The sequence below is a fragment of the Colletotrichum siamense genome (assembly GCF_013390195.1).
Source record: "Colletotrichum siamense strain Cg363 chromosome Unknown KSG_Cg363_contig01, whole genome shotgun sequence".
Taxonomy (NCBI): domain Eukaryota; kingdom Fungi; phylum Ascomycota; class Sordariomycetes; order Glomerellales; family Glomerellaceae; genus Colletotrichum; species Colletotrichum siamense.
Window position 1 is genome coordinate 888175 of NW_023501014.1, and position 20843 is coordinate 909017.

The window sequence follows — 20843 nt, forward strand, 5'->3', positions numbered from 1 at the left end:
TATACACTCGTATGATATGATACATACCATTGCCTGCCTCACGATGTGGCATGATGTTCAGAATATTTTCGCGAGAATGATATCAGTGTAACTCCACAGGCGCGTTGCAGTCAACAGAACATCACTTCAGAAGCAACAGAGAGCCTCATCGAGCCCTTGATCATCGTGAGTTTTGACGGTGAAGGTCCAATCGGAACACTTCTGAAGTAGCCGGACCGCGGTGAAACCCGTTGTCCAACGTCACGACTTTCGGCTATTTTGCGAGACAATTTCACTTCTGCGTTCCATCAGCGATCGTACACAATCTTCTGATGCTATTCTTGAACAGTTTTGGTTACCTCTCAGCAGGCAAACAGAAACCAGGTGATGGAAATTTGCCAGCTCAGCTCAATGACGCCATTTGGAACCATTTCCCTTCCAAGACTGATTGGCATTGGTGTTTCAATAGAGTTAGTCGAACCATTTCGTCTCAAATCGTTTGCCCCATTGGTCAAACATACGGACCCAAGTTCTGACGGGCCGTGGCTGCGAACATAGCCGAAGCCGGGGGTGGATATCTGCGCCATCGGTATCCCGAGTGAAGGGTCACATTCCGAGCTTTTGACTAGACTGTTGGAATCGGTAAACAATGTGTCTTGACCTAACAAGAGACCTTCTTTTCGTAGATGGACTGTCTCCTCTTTGATGTGGCACTGTAGTCCGACTGCTGTCCCAATGGCTTTGCATTCGTTAGCAAGAATTGCATGTTAGCTTCATGCCAATGTCGTGTCCGCCTGTTGTCCAACCAGCCCTGGGCTGCACCAGGTCGTGCGCATCGCCACGTTTCTGATATCCCCGATTAAAATCGTTACAATGGCGGTGATCAAGATGCACTGTCTCGGTGCAAAGTGACCGTGGATACTTGTTTCTTCCTGATATGGTCGGTGTCTCAAGCATCTCGGGATTTGATCTGTATCTTATCGATCACCATCTCTCCCGATCACATCTCTCCGTGCGGGTCTTGTGATCTAGATGTAGGATCTGATGCGATTTACGCAAGTGAGAACCCTTGTAGCGGTGCAATGAGCAACACCATGAGCAGCACTATCGACTCGGCTTCTATTCCGCCTGGCTCGAGAGTCACCATGCATCTTTGTGTGGTACGAACCATTCACAGGTATCGTCAAGAATGTTCAAAGCATAGCCTTTGTCGTCGCACGATCTCGGTCCGATTTTGACTGCTGATAAAGTATATATGTAAGGTTTCGTGTTTCGAACAATGTCCTGGCTGTCAGGGGCAAAACTCGAGTCCTGGTACAAACTCAGCTGGAGAGACGGGTGGTGGCATCCAGTCGTCGCCTGACCAAACATATTTCACCGGCTGTTTCTCCGCTTTTCATCGATAGGGTTTCGGGCGCCAGAATGTCATGTCATACAACAGATGAGGCCCTGAAGAGATCTATTTCCAAGTGAATTGGCTATGACCGGGTCTCTGTACACATTGGCTTTGGAGGCAAGGCCTACGCTGAGTCCCGTCTACGTGAAAGGCATGAGCGATGTACCAACAATGCAAGCACGGGAAGATAACCAAGATAATGAAGCGGGTAGTCAATCAGCGAGCCTCTTTCTGATATGAGAGCGCTTATGGTTTTAGTAGGAAGTTTAAGGCGTAAATGAGAAAATGCTAATGACATCAATTTGTGGACAAGGGTAAGAATGATAATCCATCTGGCAAGACACTCCCGCCCCGGGTGGCGTGCAGCCTGTTTCATTTTCCAAGACAAGCAACAGCAACTGATGATGCCATTTTTGGACATGCCAGATCACTACTGAAACCACCAAATGGTAGGAATATCAGGGACAATGTTGGAAGTGATCAGAAAGATGGGAAGTCAGCACTTTTGCCACGGGTGGCGTGACGGCGATGATAAGATGTGAACCAGCCCAATGGCAAGCTTCCGAGATGCAGCCTATCGCTTCCCACCGGCTGGAACCGACCAACACTCCACTCAACATCCAGGACGGGCACCTGCAATATGTAATGGCCTATTGCTGGATGGTTCATCTCATCCTTACGAGCCAGCTCAAAGTTCGGGCAGGGCGTCTGACGGGCGAAGATGGTGGCCACCACTTCGCAAAGTTGCCTGCCCTGGCAGTAGACACTCAGATCGTTTACTTGGACCAACCAATTCGGATACGAATCACCGAGGCAGTCATGCATATCTCATTGCTCAAGCAGGCAGCCATTCGAGTGTCCGCAAATCGCCAAGACGCTGGAACTTTTGCAGATCTTGGATAACCATAAAGGGCAAGGCTATCATCGCGACCAATCACCCCAGAGCAGAAGGCGAATCCAGATACCGCTTGCTGACTCCCATCATGCCCAAAGGGACCTGCACAAAAGCGAGCGGCTGAAGTGCAGGGCGCGCGCATCACCTACCCTTGCTGGTATGGAAGTCCGCATGTCACGAGCTCACCTGCACAGATGGCGGGCGCGTGTGGTGGTGTGGGTTTGTGTTGCACTTTTTGACATGATCCCACCTGCCGAGGGAATTCGAAAAAAGCAAAGGCATCCCCTCGTCCAGAGCAAATCCCCGGCCTTCCAGCGCGGGCCATATGGGCCGTCTTGGCGGGAATGTCGTCCAACCCGCGCTGTGACCCAACCAACACCCCTTGATCGGGGCAAACCGCGGGCCAACAACAAGCTTGTGGGCCTACCTCCAGATAAGGACGGAATGGCGCATTGGCTGCTGGTCTCGTTTGCCTGCCGTCAGATGGGGGCGGGATTCTGGAGGAAGCCAGGCCTGGTTGTGTTCAGGTTGCGCACAAGCAGGCATTTCCAGCGAAACGGAAATAAGTGGGAATTGTCAGGCAGTGATCACTGTGTAGAACTCAGGTTTGAGATAGAAGCGCCCGTCGACCGTCGTCTGGAATCGAGATTTGCAGGGAGCCATCAGGCAGAACACAATGCGGTAGTAGCGCCGTTTGTGGAAATGTTTGTCGGTCTCTGCATTCAAAACGTCCAACAGATGGGTTCCAACACGGCTGCTGAGATCAGCTGGTGCTCGCAAAAGTGCCGCCGGGGGTGCGACCTGTACCTTGAGTAACGTTCGTTACTCATCTTATCCGCAATCGGCGCGCGTAGTATTGCTGTGGGGAAAAACTCGGAACTCTCCCACTTGTCGGCCGTTCTCCGATTCCCGCGAAGGAAAACACAATGGCCAGCCGCAGACACTGAGCAGCAGCCGCAAACCGCGACAAGCCTTTGCCAACCGCTTCAAGAGATCCGGCCGAGAGGTTGCCCAGACGGGCGCGCTGCAAAAGAACCTCTGGTCGAACTTTTGATTCTCTTGGTAGGCAAGGGGGAAATGGAATGCCAACATGGCGTTGCAACGGCCGCCCTTCCAAGAGTGCTTGACATGTCTTGCCTCTCTGCGCCGAGCCGTGGCACAGTCGAATGGCGAACAGGCACCTCGCCGACAACCACCGCTCACACTTCACGAGTTGGAGGGGGAGAACCACAATATATAGGCGGCTTGGCGGAGCCCTTGGCGGCATGGCCAAGACGTCCGAATCGGGGGTTGTCGCCGGGATATTGCAGCAGAAGCGGAGTCCTCCCCCGGGGCCACAGGTCCATCGACCTCTCCTGATGAGGAAGCTGGTTGACGCTGGTCGACGGCACCGACCAACCGCGACGGCGGACGGGAGGTCGACCTCGCGCCGCCCAGCCCTCCATTCTCGAGCCGATTCTGTGATCCGGAAGGGTGGCCCCAGGACCTTTTGATCTGCGACGTTCGCGCCGCAGGGATGGGGATGAGCTGCTCGACAGAGACATGTCCCATCCCAATTCCGTGCCTCCTGACTGGTCGCGGGCAGAGAGTCATGACACATCAGGTTATTGTTCTGCCAATCGATGAGGCGGTTCTTGGGAATTGAATCGACTCACAGATTACCCAGCAAATAAACTATTCGACAACTGGGGAACACATTCACTCCCCCTCTGCTGATCGATAACGGCCTTGGCACGCCAGGGCCCTTTTGCTCCTGGGATTTCGGCTGGCCGTCCAGACTCGGTGATTCCCCAAACCACCTGCGGAATCTGGTAATCGCCATTACGATCGTTGGTTGTCGTCGACGCCCGCCATGGGTACCAGCCGCCACTCCCATGAGAGGCAAAAGTTCCATGGCCCTGGTACCCTAGAAGGGTTGGATGGTCAGTTGCTGCATGGCGGCGGTCCCCGGTATGCGTTCGGAGCTCCAACCGTCAATTCTTAAAAGAAACCCGCAGACCACCGCCTCCATCGAGGGTCTCGCTTCTCTTTTGACATCAAGCCAGGTCTCTCTTTGCCTAGAGCCAGCCAGCACAGCCAGCCGGTGTGCCGACTTGAATCCGACAAGCACCAACCTCGACAACCGTCGTCAACATGGTGGCCACGAACCCCATCCCCGGGCCCATCCAGGCCGAGACGCAGATTCCCTCTGTGGATCCTGCTCACGACCCCAACATCGTCACCGAGAAGATTCGTCACTCCGAGCAGATTGACGATCTCAAGAGCGAGCTCAGCGATGGCGACCAGATCACGGATCTCTTCAGCCCGTTTCCCGAGGTCAAGGGCATCGAGCCTGAGGAGAACCCGTTCACCATCCGCGCCGTTCTGACGGGTATCATCCTCGGCTCTCTCGTCAATGCCTCGAACGTGTACCTCGGTCTGAAGACCGGTTTCTCGTTCACCGCCACCATGTTCGGTGCCATCTTCGGTATGTCTTGCCGTGCAGGTGACGCAAGGAGACTTGCTCGACTGACACACAAACTCTAGGTTATGCCATCGTTCAAGTCCTGGCCAAGACGGTCCCTCACATGCCCATCCTCGGAGGCCGTTTCGGCCCCCAGGAGAACTCCATCATTCAGGCCTCTGCCACCGGTGCCGGTGGCATGTCCGGTCTCTTCGTCGCGGCTCTCCCGGCCATGTACCAGCTGAACCTCATGTCCGACAACCCCCGTGAAGACTTTGGCCGCATCTTGACCATCACTGTCGTCTGCGCCTTCTTTGGCCTTTTCGCTGCGGTGCCTCTTCGCAAGTTTTTCGTCATCAACGTTGCTCGCGAGTTGAACCTTGTTTTCCCCACGCGTAAGTCTGAGTAACTGTGCTGAACTCCCAAGCATGTGCTGACGAGAGCAACAGCAACTGCGACTGCCCTGACTATTCGTTCCATGCACGCCGTCGGCAGCGGTGCTGCGGACGCTGTCAAGAAGATCAAGACCCTCGGATACACCTTCGTGGGTGCTCTGGTTCACATTGTCGTGTCCCAGTACGCGGATGGCATCCTCCACAACTGGCACATCTTCACCTGGTTCTACATCTGGAGCGGCTACAAGAACTGGGCCATGAACATTGAGAACTGGGGCTGGTACATCCAGATCACCCCCGCCTTCTTCGGCTCCGGCATGCTCGTCGGTCTGAACGCCGCCTGGTCCTGGTGGGGAGGAACTTTCTTCGCCTGGGGCTTCGTCGGTCCTCTCTTGGTCAAGTACGGCGAGGCCGTCGGTGTTGCCCGAGCTCCGGACGATCCCAAGTGGCACGACAGAGTTGCCTTCAACGGCATGACTATCAGCGACGAGCCGGGCTGGGTTCCTTCTCCCCGTTACTGGTTCTTGTGGCCCGGAGTCATGGTTTTGGTGTGCTACTCCATGGCCGAGTTCGTCCTCCATATTGGTGTCATCCTCGACGGTGCCAAGTTTGCCTTCCGATCCGGCGCGAGAAGCATCAACAACCGCCTCCAGGCCAAGGGCAAGTCCAACGAGTTCCTTGCGAAGCATGCTGCTAAGGCTGATGCTGCCGATGGTCTTGTTGAGGACTTTGCTCCTCCCAGCCAGCAAGTCCCGGCCTGGGTTTGGGCTACTGGTACTCTTGTCTTCGTCGTTGTCGCCTGCATTGTCTGCCACATTCAGTTCCACATGAACGCTGGCCTCGCCATCCTTGCCTGTATCCTGGGTCTTCTCTTTGCCTTCCTCAGCATTCACGGAGGTGCCGTCACCGACTGCACTCCTTTGACTGCTTCTGCCAAGGCCTCTCAGCTGGTTTTCGGTGGTGTCACAAAGGGACAAGGCCTTGAAATGCACAATGCGCAGCGCATCAACCTCATTGCTGGTGGTATTGCCTCTGGCACTGCGGACGTGGCTACTGCCCTCGTCAGCGACTTCCGTGTTGGTTTCCTTCTTCGCACACCGCCCCACTTGCAATTTTACGCACAGGCCATCGGTGCACTCGTTAGCGTGTTCTTAGCGCCGGGAGTGTTCGTACTGTTCATGGCTGCGTACCCATGCATCTGGCATCAACTTGACGAGACACAAGAATGCGCTTTTCTCGGTATGTTTTCACCCTCATTTTTTCTGCATTTTTCTGACCGCTTGGAACGCAGCGCCGTCGGTCTCAGCTTGGCGCGTCGTGGCGGAAGCTGTAACCCTTCCTGAACTTCCTATTACTCGTTCTTGTGGCATTTTCACGATCGTGATGGGTGTGGTGTGTGTTCTGCAAGCCGCCCTCAAGAACTTCTACCTTGTGGGCAACCGCACCAAGTACAGGGACTACCTTCCTAACTGGATGTCCATCGGTGTTGCCTGGGTTCTTGGACCTGATTCTGGCTATGCAAATGCCATTATGTTCGGAGCTATCACTGCTTGGTGGTGGCGCAAGTATTTCCCCAAGAACTTCGAAACTCACTGCTTCGCGGCTGCGGCAGGTAAGATAACCCCAAGAAAATATGAACTTCCATGAAAAGAATAAAATGAAGTTGACACTCAAAATCAGGTCTGATTGCCGGAGAAGGCTTCGGTGGTGTGATCAACGCCGCGTTGGAGCTTGGTGGCGCCTCAGGATCATTTTACGGCACTGAGATCGCGATCCCCGGTGGAACATGGTAAACTTTGGCTTCGTAGACCACTCCATAATACCCTTCATATGCCACTTCAATAATATCTACGCTCTCTGATTCATTATGCTTTCCAAACATGAACCTCGTGAAGTTGGCCGATGATCCGCTCGTAAGAGTGGGGCTCCGCAGACCGTTCCGGACCCCACTCTAGCCAGTGTCTCCAGCAAAACTTCCGGAGCGGAGTTGGAAAGACCCGCCGCTGCCGGCACCCTCCTTCCTACCGGCACACTCCTTTCTACCTGCGTCCTCCTTCCTGCCCGCGCCCTTCGTACCTGCAACTGAAGGGAAGCACGTCTCATACCTTTTGCCCTTCCAGCGCTGCGTCGATTAGTTGCGGAAGGGTACTACATTCGAGAGCGTGGACGAGCAAGAATTCGTGCGCTGGGGTTTCTTCCTGTAGAGAAAACGGATTTCCAGAGTTGAGAGTTTGAACAATCGCCGGCCGGCGCTTGCATAAGTGCCCAGGGGGGAATATCATAAGCACAGAGGGCGAACTGCTGTGCTGTATGCCCCTTTGACCCGAAAGCCGGAAAAGATGACAAGCTGTACCCCGATCGTTTCGACTGGGTCGTTACAAACAACTGCAACGAGAAGCACAGACATTGACATCGTGGTTTTTGTCCCCGGTTCTGAACTTTGCATCTGCGCTGGCCGGTAGTGCAACTGGTGGGTCCGCCATATCTATGGAAAGCTCTCCGCGGAGACCGAATGTGGGACGCTCCCGTACTGCCTGGGACCGGAGTCGATTCAAGCGGCGCTTCAGCTTCCGTACTCGTCCTGTATTGATAAAATACATGATGCGGTTAATATCAGAACTGAAATTAATTTGAAATCTGATGATGCAATCCTCATCACGAGGACAACAAATGTTGGTCCAGCTGATTATTCAAGGGTTCACTTCTTTGCAAGTCCCGAGCATGAGAAGAGAAACTGCAGCCCGATCGAACTAGAGTAAAATAGGATATCGACAGCAATTGACACTGCGCTCGCGTCTGGGATATCTTCAAAACTCAATTATATTGACGGACTTGTTCATTGAAACTCCGCGACCCGCAACGTTGTGTATTTGGGGATATCATCGACCCGAGAGGCTCGCATTCAGCTTGCGAAATGAGCCGCGTGGATTCGATGGGCTTTGAAGCACAAGTGAATACGAGTGCATAGATGGGATTCCTCCGACGAGGCCGAACTTGCAGACATAAAAGACGACGAGTTGGGCGTTTGAATTTATTTATTGCAAGAACAACACTTCACACTACAAGCACAACATTCCATTTCCACACAAGAAACATATTTCATAAACACTTTGTGTCAACACTAAACATGCGCGCCAAGATCGTTCTTACTGCCCTCTTCGCCGCCATAGCGATGGCCAGCCCCGCTGTTCTGCAGTCTGATTCCTCGGAGCACCCCAAGCTCGTTGGCCGTCCCAAGGGTAACAACCCCGGCTCTGGAGCTAGCTGCTGCTCGTCTACCCCTGGTGTCTGCCAGCCTTCATACGTAAGTCATAGCTCCCTTACCCGGAAAGTTTTGTTACACAAACGTTAATGGCCTCATAGTGCCCGGTGGGATGCCCCTAAAGGATGCGTCGATGATGCATCGACTTGTCCGACGATGTCCAGTTGCGCCAACGGGAGGGCTACTTGAGGTCTGGTCGTACCCGCCGAAATCTAGTAAAGCATTCTGTTCACGCAGTTGCACATCGGGCACTAGTCAGGGTAGTTGTAACCAATATAAGGGGGGTTTTTTAGAGTGACTGGACGGGCCGTGACCAATATCGCAACTAACATGAATGGGACTTCAAGAACGTAGCTACATATCTCTGTTCACGACTCCGAAGAAGGGCCACACCTAATCGCGCGACATATGCTCCGATGTGCCTTATCCAACGCTTAAGCTGACAAGTTATGAGAGGAATTCATGATCTCATTAGAGAGACACGATATCCACGATATCTATTTCCTCGCTAAAGTCCCCTGTCTGCGTGTTGGACAAGAGACGACCGATATCTTTTTGATCTTATCGAAACGTTCTCCAGGGCCACGAGGAAAGATATTAACACCTAAGGCGCCAGGCCCCAACGGAAAGCGGCCCCAAAAACATTTAACAATTGCCCACAAGAAACCTCAGCTAGGCACGCTACTGCTCTTTCTTCCCTTCTAAGTTTTCTTTGCAGTTTGCCGCCTGTAGGCGCACCTATTTGACTGCCGTGTCTCTCACGGGGAAATTTCGAAGGCCAGGATGGCCTGGGTCACAGAGAAACCTCTATAGCCACCTATGGGATATGTGAAGAGGACGCGAGTTGCCAGGGGACAGGGGCATCTCCCTCTTATGCAGTAGGTGCAACGCGAATGTTGAGCTTCTTCCGATAAGTTGTATTTCGTTGAACCGCTTGCCGTTTTCCCCAGATAACGCTCCTATTCGTTGCTTTTGACAGCGTGTGTGCCTTATTCGGTGTAATGCGATTCTTGCGGAGATGCTTTTCACTGCACCTTACACGTCAGCGGCTGACATGAGGCTCCTTGCCCCCTTGGCATCATCCCTGGTTGGGACTTCAGAGTCTTGGTCTCTTGGCTGACCAAACAACACCATGTAAACACCCCGCACCCCAGACTCGCTCGTGTCCACAAACCCCTTTGCCAACTCTTGTCCACTCCTGGGCGAGAATGCAACGGAGGTTCTCACAATACCGTGATGTCATCCCAATTTTCGTGCTCATAAAAATTTGGTGTTGGTACCAAGAACACCCAAGGAAAACCCCGCAAAGTCCCAAGCCGAACCAAGCAATCCTGCAAAGGCGCCAATGTTTTGAAAGCGAATAATATTCTCATATCTAAGATGGAAATCTTCCAACGCAGATGGACTACGCGGAGACGAGTGCGGAGGCGATCTGGGGTTGTGTGGGGAAGATTTGAGAGGTTAAAAGGGTAGCAAAGATGGGCTGCTCAACTTTTATGGCTTTCGGTCGTCCATTTCCTCCCTCTCCCTCTCCGTCTTGTACTTGTTTGTGTTATTCGCAGCGCTTTCCAATGGCTAACAATAACTCACCAACTCCGCCTGCGGGCCAAGATCCCCGAGACGTCATGGGAGGTTCAGAGAAAGTCACTGGCGAAGCTGTCAACCTCCACAGCGTACCAACTCAGCAATCCGAGAACGGAAAAGGAGCTTGTGTGCGGAACGCTGTTGAAGCGCTGGGCATCCCCGACTGGGAAGCGAAACAAAGCAAGATCGTCCGGACGCTGGACATGACCTTGCTCCCTCAGTTGTGGATCCTCTACATGTTCAACTACCTGAACCGGACCAACATCGCGTATGGGCCAAATTCCAGTATAGATCTTCGAAAAACTAACTATGAGAAATAGCCAGGCTCGTCTTGATGATGACTTTGAGGCTACCCTTAACTTAGGAAACACGGACTACAGCACCGCGGTAGCCCTGCTCACTGTTGGGTAAGTAAACACCATGGCTGCAGCACGCCAACTTAGCTGACCCTTCTCAGATACATGCTCGCGCAGCTGCCTTCAAACATGCTCATCACCAGAGTTCGCCCAGCTGTCTACCTTCCAGTTTGCGCAATTCTCTGGTCTGGCGTCTCAGCCGCCACTGCAGGCGTGTCGAGCCCCGGCGAGCTGTTCGCCGTTCAGTTCGTTCTCGGAATCATAGAGGCACCGCTATTTCCTGGTGTACGTCATGAGAAGTCACTACTTGTCTGGTCTTTTAGTACTGACTCTGGTGCAGGCTGTCTATCTGATGTCATGTTGGTACACTCGCAGAGAACTCGCCCTTCGTACCGCACTCCTCTACTCTGGCCTTGTTCTCGCACAAGCTTTCTCGGGCTTGATCGCTGCTGGCGTCTTCTCAGGCATGTCAGGTGCAGCAGGTATTGCCGGCTGGAAGTGGCTTTTCATACTGGAAGCAGCACTTAGCGCCTTCTTTGCACTGACTGCCTTCTTCATCTTGCCCAACTATCCTCACTCGAAGACCGGAGGTGCGATGTGGTCGATGACCGAGGAGATGCGGAGAATCGCAGTGGCTCGCATCGAGGATGACCGGGTGGAAGAACCCACCGACTCGACCGTATGGCATGGGCTACGCCTGGCGTTGACGGATGTCAAGACATACATCTTTGTAAGTCGATCACCGAGCCATGCTCTCGGTCCTCACTAATTATTCCATTGTTCAGATCTTCATGAACATCTTCATGACATCCTCCTACGGATTCAACAACTTCTTCCCCACAATGGTCCGTGGTTTCGGCCTCGGCAGCAGCACCATGGCTCTCGTACTCACTGCTCCGCCTTACATCGTCGGTACTATCGTCTCATTCTGCGTAGCATGGTCTTCGGATAGAAAAAAGGAAAGAGGCTACCACATCATGATCAACAACTGCCTCTCCATCACCGGCTTCGTCATCTCGGTCGCTACCCTCAACACGCCTGCTCGATACACCGCAGCATTTCTCTACACCACCGGCAGCTTCTCAGCAAACGCACTGGTCTACACATGGGCAGTTTCAACGCTCAGCCAGACACCCGAGAAGCGCGCTGCCGGCGGCGCCATTGTCAATATCATGGGCCATCTGGGCAACGTCATCTCGCCGTACTTCTTCCCAGACAGCGACTCGCCTAGATACACCATGGCGATGATTCTTCAAATCGTGTTCGCGGGTCTGACTTTCTGCATGGCGTTCACTTCCAAGACGTACTTGAGGAGGCAGAACAAGAAGTTGAGGGCCGTGGCGGATGATACTGGGGCTATGTACAACCCTTTCACCACGTGAAAGCCAAGACTCTGCCTAGATTTGCCGTCTTTAGCGGTCAGGGCTTAGCGACTTAGCATCGTCCCTAGAGTCCGCAAAATAAGTCCAGATGCGTACCCATTTTGTGGGTTTTATTAGCAATTGTCGTAGAGTACCCGCTACAGCTCGTTCCACTCGGTGCGGCTGAACAAAGCCAGCCCTAGCAATAGCATTTGTTGATTAGTTGTAGCTCCGAACTTTACCTGTGCTGGCCAGGTTCCTGCTTCCCGCGGGTCGCGAAAGCTAGTTTTCCTACGAGCCAGCCCTATGTCTGAACTACAAATTGGGAGATGCTCCCGACAACGTTACTCGAAGGCTAAGCCTTGCTAACGGCGAGGCCGATTGGCCTGTGGAGCGTCCAAGTCGGCATCTTTACCGGTGTGCCAAGGATGGTAACGCCCTCCCACCGGCACGATGGGGTCCAAACTGTGGCTTAACACCCCTGGACTATATCAAGATCCAGTACAGCGAATCATCGCGGACTCTATTTAAATGGCATCTGTCTTGTTGCTCCAGGTGTACTTGCGATAATGCTCAGAGACTCTTTTCTGTACGTATTCATCCTTCAGCACGCCGTCAGCCATGTCGGACCACTCTTCACTGCAGCAACGCAGAGCTGGCGGAGGCCATTCCAGTGACCAATCCAGCGGCGTACAAGAGACCCTGGACGAGAGCATACTCGGTCACATCTCCCAGTTATTCAACAAGTATGCCGGATCAAGCGACAAGTGGACCCGGGATCAGCTCAGTGTCTTTATGCAGCATGTGCAAGCGGAGGACCCCAACGGCGCCGCGAGCTACCTCGTCGACAAGGACGAGCTGGACATATTTGACCTGATAAAGTACATGTCCTCACCATGCGGGAACATGTTGGAGGTGGCGCCGCCTCAGGATCTGTCGTGGCCGCTGAGTAGCTACTTCATCAGCTCGAGCCACAACACCTACCTCACCGGAAACCAGCTCTCGAGCGACTCCAGCACCGATGCGTACAAGGATGTCCTCCTCCGTGGGTGTAGATGCATCGAGATTGATGTATGGGATGAAAAGGAACAGTACAAACCCGGCTTCGATTCGGAAGGGACCGAAACGTCTGAGAAATCAGAAGCTCCTGCCACAGACGCCGCACCTCAAAGTATCGGTTTCAGAGATCGAATGGTTATGAAGGTCGGCCGGTGGATGATGAACAAATTCGAGCCTGTCGATCCAGATGGGAGGACTGTCGACGAAAGGCTGTCGGATTTCATCCAAGCAGAGCCCCGCGTTCTCCACGGCTTCACGATGACGAAGGAGGTCCTCTTCCGCGACGTCTGTCGAGTCGTCAGGGACTACGCCTTCGCCACCTCAGACCTGCCACTCATCGTCAGCTTGGAGGTACACTGCACGCTTCTCCAACAAAGCGCCATGGTCGACATCATGGAAGAGCTGTGGGGAGAATACCTCCTCCCCGCACCCACAGACACGCCGGAGGCCCTTCCCTCGCCAGACCAGCTGCGGAAAAAGATCCTGGTCAAGGTCAAGTATGTGCCCGAAGACGACAAGGACGACGCCGAAAGCACCACCGCCGCCGAAAGCCTGGACGACGACAGCAGCATGTTCGAGGTCGTCACGGAGGGCAACGAGCGCAAGACGAAGAAGGTCAAGCCGCCCAAGGTCACGTCGCGGCTGAGCCGTCTGGGCATCCACACGCGCGGCATCACGTTCAAGTCGTTCGAGCAGCTCGAGGCCTCGATGCCGAACCACATCTTCTCGCTGTCTGAGAAGGCGGCCTTTGCGATCCAGAGGCGGATGCCGCGGGCGCTGTTCATGCACAACCGCGCGTTCCTGATGCGCACGTATCCGCATGGTATGCGCGTGGACTCTTCCAACTTCGACCCTGTCGCGTTTTGGAGGGCGGGTGTGCAGGTTGTTGCGCTGAATTGGCAGTCGTGGGATGTGGGCATGATCTTGAATGAGGGCATGTTTGCGGGGTCTGATGGCTACGTGCTGAAGCCGGAGGGCTATCGCCAGCATGATGGTGCGAATGGCAATGAGGGGGAAGAGGAAGAGTTTGGATCAAAGATTGTCGGCAAGACGCTCGATCGGATCGCTGTTACGGTCCTCGCGGCGCAGAATCTTCCTCTGTTGAACAGAGACGACGATCCTGCCAAGTTCATCCCGTACGTCAAGGTCGGCCTGCACACAGAGCCAGATGCTCTGGCGGCGATGGTGAGCGAAGGTACTAGCGGGGAGCAGGTGAAGCAGGTCGGATACAGCGGCCAGACGAGCAAGAGCAGAGGCACCAGCCCAGACTTTGGCGGCGAGGTGATTGAGTTCCTCAATGTGGAAGGCGTCGTGCCCGAATTGGCGTTCTTGTCGTTCGTGGTCATGAATGATGTGATTGGGCCGGATGTCATGACCGCGTGGGCATGTGTCCGGCTGGATAGGCTGAGGCTTGGATACCGCTTCATCAGGGTGTTGGACAAGAGCGGTATGCCCACTAACGGTATTCTGTTGATCAAGACGGAGCTCAAGGAAGCCGCTACGTCATAGTATTTGTTTTGTTAATACATGATCAATTTTAGTTACGGCTCGATGGCCGGTTGTCTCACGTGTTGATACCCTTCGATCTGAAAAGTCTCGACTAACAAATCTTCAAGCTCCGGTTTCGCGGACTTATCTAGGAACGGTTCTTCATGAATGAACTGTAGAATATCAGCATAAAGCCAAGAACAATATCGACGCATAGCTGGATTCACTAATCATTCAATTGAGTGTTTGGTGAAGGTAAAGCTTAGATGCGTCTAAAACAGTTGTGATGTAATACTGCTATATCAACATAACACAAGCAACCTGCCGTGGACATATGTTTAAGGATATTTCACTATTATCGTCGTTGTGGATATTTTCGTTGTTATCACTTTTGTCGTCATCGTTGCTATTACCTATTACTGACATCATCATCGTCGTTTCTTTTGGATTGTTATCATCTCGTGCATGCCTAAGTGGATAGAAAATGTAGCCGCGAGACACAGGGAATCCCGGCGGTCTCTTATTGAATGGGATGTTCAGCAGTCGAGAGGTGCTATATGTCTGCTTTCAGAAGGCGACGGGTTGCGATACACCTATAGCACTGTAGGAAGCGTTTTTCACAGTTTCTCAGTATTTTTCTTTTCTCTGTTAAACCCTAGTGGACTTCCCTGTTGTTTTCCCTTTGGCATTGTCATTCACGTTGAACAGAAAAAAGTCACTGTATTGAGTTTCAATGTACCTATAGCTATTTGTTCAATTTGCAACGATAGGTGGCTTGTTGGTGTTGATGAACTCAAAGCAAGCTCGGCCGAAATGGTGTCGCAATTATCGCAATTACGTGCTGGGGTTACTAAGGCCGACTTGGCGGTCTCAGAACAGAGTGGGGAAGCGGGATGGCGGGGAAGCCAGTGTCCGGCGAGAGTGGCGGATGCTGAAGATGGAGATGTCGACCCCAAGGAAGCCATCGCGATGCAATGCAATCAGATTAGATGTCGAGACCCAATGAGCACAGCAGCGCAAAATTGTTTCCCACGTGTTTCAAACGAGCCAATTGAGTTCAGAAGCAGCGACTAAGAAAGAAAGAACAGACGACGGGAGGACACGTGATAGCGACAATCGCTCTTCCCCTCCACATCCGGAGCTCAGCCGAGAAGGAAGTGTCGACACCGGCTAGTCCCAAAGCGGGATGGTGCCCCACGTCTGGTTCCTTCCCTTCCCGAGAATTCAGTGAAGGCTCTTTCCTCTGGCGCAGCGCAGTCGCTCTTTCCCGCGGATGTCATCCTCCATTGTTCCGACCGTCCGGAAAAAAGAAGCGGGGCTTTTTCATGTTTTCAGCCACTCAGAGAGCTGAAAGCGGCCGCCACTGACGGAAGGCAGTCGCAGCCAGGCAGGTGCAGGTCCTCAAGGCACTGAAGGAAAGCCCGTCCAGGTCGGGTGGCACCTGCAGCGCAGTTTTTGTGGCATTGCAGTGCGGCATTTGACCCAGGCAAGCAGACCAAACTCTGGACAAGCAGGAGCCAACCTCGAGAAATCCCACTCTTTTTTTCCTACTCCTTCCCTTTCGCAGATAGGACCAGACCAGACCTAAACACCACCTCTCCTTCCTCCGACCTCCGAACCATTTTTTTTTTGACGTTCGACCCTCTCCCCTCCGAATACCCTCACCAAGCACCACACGACCGCCCACGATGCTTTCCCGAGGATCCGCCCGCACTGCGCAGGTACGTGAAGAGACCCAATTGGCGCCCCATTGAGCCGAGGCCTGGTGTGTCCGTGTGTGGTGTAGTGTTTTTTTCGGCCGGATGTGTGTAGCGCGGGCCGATGTTGGAGGGGAAGAAAGGACAACAACACGGCACCATCGCCATGTCACGATAACGCCATGCGCAAGAGAATCAGCTGGGAACACGCACGGGAGAAGGCAGACAGACCAAGACGCCAACATGCACACACACACACACACATCACAGCCTCCAACAGCTCGGCTCCCCACTGCCACATAACCAAGATATCAACACACAGACAGACATGGCTAACCCGCTGCCCTCCAGATTCTGCGCACCGCGCAGCCCGCGCGCGCCTACGCCACGGTCGGCTCTGACATCTTCAAGCCCACCAAGTTCGGCGGAAAGTACACAGTCACCCTGATCCCCGGTGACGGTATCGGTGCCGAGGTCGCCGAGAGCGTCAAGACCATCTTCAAGGCCGACAACGTCCCCATCGAGTGGGAGCAGGTCGAGGTTTCCGGCCTCAACACCACCTCCCCCGAGAAGACTGAGGACCTCTTCCGCGAGTCCGTCGCCTCCCTCCGCCGCAACAAGCTCGGCCTCAAGGGTATCCTCCACACCCCCATCGAGCGTTCCGGCCACCAGTCCTTCAACGTCGCCATGCGCCAGGAGCTCGACATCTACGCCTCCATCTCCCTCATTAAGAACATCCCCGGCTACCAGACCCGCCACGAGAACGTCGACCTCGCCATCATCCGTGAGAACACCGAGGGTGAGTACTCTGGCCTCGAGCACCAGTCCGTCCCCGGTGTCGTCGAGTCCCTCAAGATCATCACCCGCGCCAAGTCTGAGCGCATCGCCAAGTTCGCCTTCAACTTCGCCCTTGCCAACAACCGCAAGAAGGTTACCTGCATCCACAAGGCCAACATCATGAAGCTGGCCGACGGTCTCTTCCGCTCCACCTTCCACCGCGTCGCCAACGACTACCCCACCCTCGAGGTCAACGACATGATTGTCGACAACGCCTCCATGCAGGCCGTCTCCCGCCCCCAGCAGTTCGACGTCATGGTCATGCCTAACCTGTACGGTGGCATTCTGTCCAACATTGGCGCCGCCCTCGTCGGTGGTGCCGGTATCGTTCCCGGCTGCAACATGGGCCGCGACGTCGCCGTCTTCGAGCCCGGTTGCCGTCACGTCGGTCTCGACATCAAGGGCAAAGACCAGGCCAACCCCACCGCCCTGATCCTGTCCGGCTCCATGCTCCTCCGTCACCTCGGTCTCGACGACCACGCCAACCGCATCTCCCAGGCCATCTACGGCGTCATTGCCGACGGGTAAGTCTCAAGCTCCCTCGTCTGCCTCAACCCCCCGCTAACAACCCTGCAGCAAGGTCCGCACCCGCGACATGGGCGGTGATGCCACCACCCACCAGTTCACCAAGGCCATCCTCGACAAGATGGACACCTTGTAAATTGCCCCACCATAATGTGTAGCTATAGACACAATAACACACAACAACCTACACCTCGGCGCCGACCTTTTTTTCCTCGAACTCAAAGACCTTTCCCTGCGACATTAGACGTTGGTCCGTTTCCGTAAACAAGAGGCGCGACTTGGGGGCGACGGGAGATAGATACCAACCCACGCGGTCGAATTGCATAAAAGCGGAGGATGGTAAACAACTGTTAGAATTTTCTCTGTTTTTTTGGACACTGGGGAGCCCGGTGGGAAGGGGGGAGGTCTCGGCGGGAAGATTGTAGTTGTACCAAGTTGTACGTAGCATAGGAGTCACGCAAAGCATATGAATTCCCTTTTTCCGTCTTCAACTCTGGGCACCCAAGATTTCTTATATGCGCATTGTGAGCGAACTGAGGCAAGCGTTCCTGGTCACGGCATAGCCTTTCCGCCCCATGACGAATTCCTCCGATGCGTTTCGCCAGCCATGGCCCGTGGGTTAAATCGATAGCCTCGTGCCGAGAAGCCCGTTCCAAAAATGCCCCGAACCACTTCAGCCTCGTCTGTTCCAGCGAACCACCGTCCCCGGATTGGACACGCTTGTGGGAGGTCGTTTCGGCTCGGAGGGGTGGTTCGCGTGCGGGTTGTGTGCTCGGGTAACGTCGGCAATCCGAGGGGTTGGCTCGGCTGGCCGAGTTTTTGTCTCGGGGTAAGTCGGAACGGCCGAGTTGAAGAATCGGAGAAGGAAGGAATTGTGGGGTGGTTTGTTGGTTGAAGAGTTGCGGTTGCTGAAGACGGGTTGTGAGTTGAGTATAAAGAAGAAGACTTTCCGTCTGTTTTACTTTCGGAGGCCAATTTGCGCTCCAGAACATGCAACTTCATGCTTCCAAAATTTGCGATTTTCTTTTGTGTCTGGGCAGATCATATGGTTTCTGAGAATAGTGTTCGGCAACAGCCATCTACTACATGAATGATGCTGTCGTCAAAGAGAATAACTTGGAGATGAAGACGTCGAAGAATGACTCCTTAATTAAGATGAATATTCGTGGAAACTAGATGTCAAGAGCTTCGCGCGCACGTTGTCACGAAGCATTCGGTCGGCGTTGGCACAACTCCTAGAAATCGCACGACGCCGCCATCTTCGGTTAGCATACATTCATTACGACGCAGTGTGCTATTGTGACATGGTATATATACTGCGGTGCGCTATCACATAATTGGCAGGTCGCGTCGGTGCGTGTATCTTAGTGTGTTGCTCGTTCACGCCTGAGTATATATTTGAGGGGGTGGCTGCAACATGCCCCGTGCTGAACTCAGCCAATTTGTGAGTTTCTTAACCGCTATTGTCATTTCCATTGGAACAGTGAGTTCGTCTAGCTAGTCTAGTGGCAGCGGCACTTGCATCACTTTACCTCGGTCATGGCACATTTATGACAGGAGATTGTGAGGCGAGGTACGGTTGACGATACATGCCGGACGACCGGGATGCGCAACAGAGATATCATAGCGTGGATGTCGAATGACGCTTCAATGTCGCGTGCAAAGATAAGTGCAAGGTCAGGGAGAGAAGATCTTCCCGTGTGAAACTTAGGAAAGGAACGATTATTACCTATCATTTATTTTGTTACTTCTTTCATTTTGGAGGAGAAGGATAGAGAGCCTGAGAAAACGTCAAACGTGCTGAAGTAGTAATGAATCTGCGAAATACTTCATTTTGTTCTGGTACTGATAATGCTTCCGCTTTTGACACCCTCAAGGCAGCCCGGTCTTTTCATTTGCTGCACGTGCGCTATCCATGACTAGAGTCTGAATACTTTCAACCTAACTAGCTGAAAGATTAGGTAATTACCAATAGAGGCACCATGTATTGGCAGAAATGGGAGATGTGGCGGAGTTATTCACATATGGGGAGCGTTGCCTCCAGCTGCCACATGTGTTCCCACCTCTGAAAGATTGCCAAGGCTGCTGCTGGACTATAAATTCAGCGTACTAAGGAACTGTTGAAGCGTTACAACGCGAATTGCGGAGTTCTGGTGATGCTTCCCGACTCGGTTCCATGTGGGATTGGAATTCTGATGATCAGCTTGGTCTTCTCGTGAGCCCATATAAGGGTTCAACTCCAACTCATGCATATCTCATTTCTGAGAAATGATTACGCAAATACTTATATGACAGAGGAAATGGAGAACAGAGGTTTAAAGGTAGGTATTGGGCCAGATGCCGAAAGGCACCCTAGGTGAGACAGTGTCTTACGCTGGGGCCATGACTACGATATATTCTTGTCTGTTGATTGTCAGTTGTACGAAGAAGCAATGGCGAGGATTGACCGATTCCTGTGCCGTTTGCCATTTGCAGACGACTTCTAGTGCTTTTATAATCAATCCACCGGCGTCTTTTCTCATACCGTGGTCAGCCGCCATAAGTGATGAATTTCAAACCCAGGCACGTGCCATTCAAGCTGGCAAGCATAAAGCCCAGCAGATGGGTACCTGATTCTGTTTACGAATGGAGTAAAATGAGAAATTGAATGAATCTCCCGGAATCCTTTGTCAATATACTCATTTCTCATAATGATATAACTTCGTTGCGCGACTGACGGATCGATATTCGCAAATGCTGCGCACATTTCGCTGGCTACCGAGAGATGGGTACTGCGAAGCAAGCATTCGAGTATTCCAAGGATTGAGACGCTGAAGGTTGGTGTACGACGGCAAACCATCATTGGTGACATGGGAAGGTTTCAGCAGAGTCATTCACCAGGCACTGGACGTTCTTAGCTCTCCTCTCCTGTTACGCCCAGGCGATGTCTGGGTTACTTACTGGTTGACTATATATTTGATGGTGGTATTTGGTCGCTGAAATCTGGCCAGGCAATGTCTCTACAATTTGCCACTTTTTAAACCCCATTGATGGTCCAGTCACCGCTTGGTGGTTCTTGCTGGTCTTGCTGTTAATGGCAAGTCGGAGTTTGATCCGTCCTGCCGCTTGCAGGAGAATTACATGCGAGATAATACCTGCAGGACAGCCGTGATAGAGAATGACGGCTTTGTTAAGACGAATCAGTCACAGAATTTTTTAGACCTGCAATCGAGGTGAAGCCCAAAGCTGGGAAGAGCCTCAGCAAGCACCTAGATTGACGTATACATTTGATGAATGCTGTATGATTTGGCACGGCGTTATGTTCTTTTATTTACTAATACTCTTTCTAGTGTTCAAGGGTCGGCTGACTGTTATAAAAGGGTACGGAATGGCAATTGAAAGACGGAAAAGACGACAATCGTCTTTTCTCGACTGGCGTTTGGGCTGGATTGAGATGAAGCCAGTCCGTCTGGCCATGGCAATGGAGAGAGTCCAACCCTCTATGAAAAACAAAAGTTTGTGTCCCAATGCAATTGATATCTCTTTGCTTGAAATACACAAATACAAACACTGAAACACTCAATGGG

The 20843-nt window shown here is 52.9% G+C and overlaps 6 protein-coding genes across 6 annotated transcripts; 5 read left to right on the plus strand and 1 right to left on the minus strand.

Moving 5' to 3' along the window:
- Window positions 1-2846: 2846 nt before the first annotated feature.
- On the minus strand, window positions 2847-3100 carry CGCS363_v000226 (uncharacterized protein; the record flags this gene model as incomplete). The annotated part of the gene is made up of 2 exons (XM_036632075.1): window positions 2847-3024; window positions 3078-3100. The coding sequence occupies 2 exons, from the start codon at window positions 3098-3100 to the stop codon at window positions 2847-2849; spliced, it is 201 nt and encodes a 66-aa protein (XP_036502504.1).
- A 1303-nt stretch (window positions 3101-4403) lies between these two features.
- CGCS363_v000227 (putative oligopeptide transporter) lies at window positions 4404-6901 on the plus strand (the record flags this gene model as incomplete). The annotated part of the gene is made up of 5 exons (XM_036632076.1): window positions 4404-4737; window positions 4797-5108; window positions 5163-6347; window positions 6400-6720; window positions 6789-6901. 5 exons carry the CDS (start codon window positions 4404-4406, stop codon window positions 6899-6901), a joined length of 2265 nt encoding a protein of 754 aa, XP_036502505.1.
- A 1334-nt stretch (window positions 6902-8235) lies between these two features.
- CGCS363_v000228 (uncharacterized protein) lies at window positions 8236-8460 on the plus strand (the record flags this gene model as incomplete). Its single annotated transcript, XM_036632077.1, has 1 exon — window positions 8236-8460. The coding sequence occupies one exon, from the start codon at window positions 8236-8238 to the stop codon at window positions 8458-8460; it is 225 nt and encodes a 74-aa protein (XP_036502502.1).
- Window positions 8461-9941: 1481 nt separating this feature from the next.
- On the plus strand, window positions 9942-11692 carry CGCS363_v000229 (putative transporter; the record flags this gene model as incomplete). Its single annotated transcript, XM_036632078.1, has 5 exons — window positions 9942-10222; window positions 10275-10361; window positions 10412-10595; window positions 10651-11040; window positions 11096-11692. The coding sequence occupies 5 exons, from the start codon at window positions 9942-9944 to the stop codon at window positions 11690-11692; spliced, it is 1539 nt and encodes a 512-aa protein (XP_036502503.1).
- A 600-nt stretch (window positions 11693-12292) lies between these two features.
- Window positions 12293-14239, plus strand: CGCS363_v000230 (1-phosphatidylinositol 4,5-bisphosphate phosphodiesterase 1; the record flags this gene model as incomplete). The annotated part of the gene is made up of 1 exon (XM_036632079.1): window positions 12293-14239. The coding sequence occupies one exon, from the start codon at window positions 12293-12295 to the stop codon at window positions 14237-14239; it is 1947 nt and encodes a 648-aa protein (XP_036501471.1).
- A 1667-nt stretch (window positions 14240-15906) lies between these two features.
- CGCS363_v000231 (Isocitrate dehydrogenase [NAD] subunit 1) lies at window positions 15907-17413 on the plus strand (the record flags this gene model as incomplete). Its single annotated transcript, XM_036632080.1, has 3 exons — window positions 15907-15939; window positions 16267-17276; window positions 17329-17413. 3 exons carry the CDS (start codon window positions 15907-15909, stop codon window positions 17411-17413), a joined length of 1128 nt encoding a protein of 375 aa, XP_036501470.1.
- Window positions 17414-20843: the final 3430 nt, after the last annotated feature.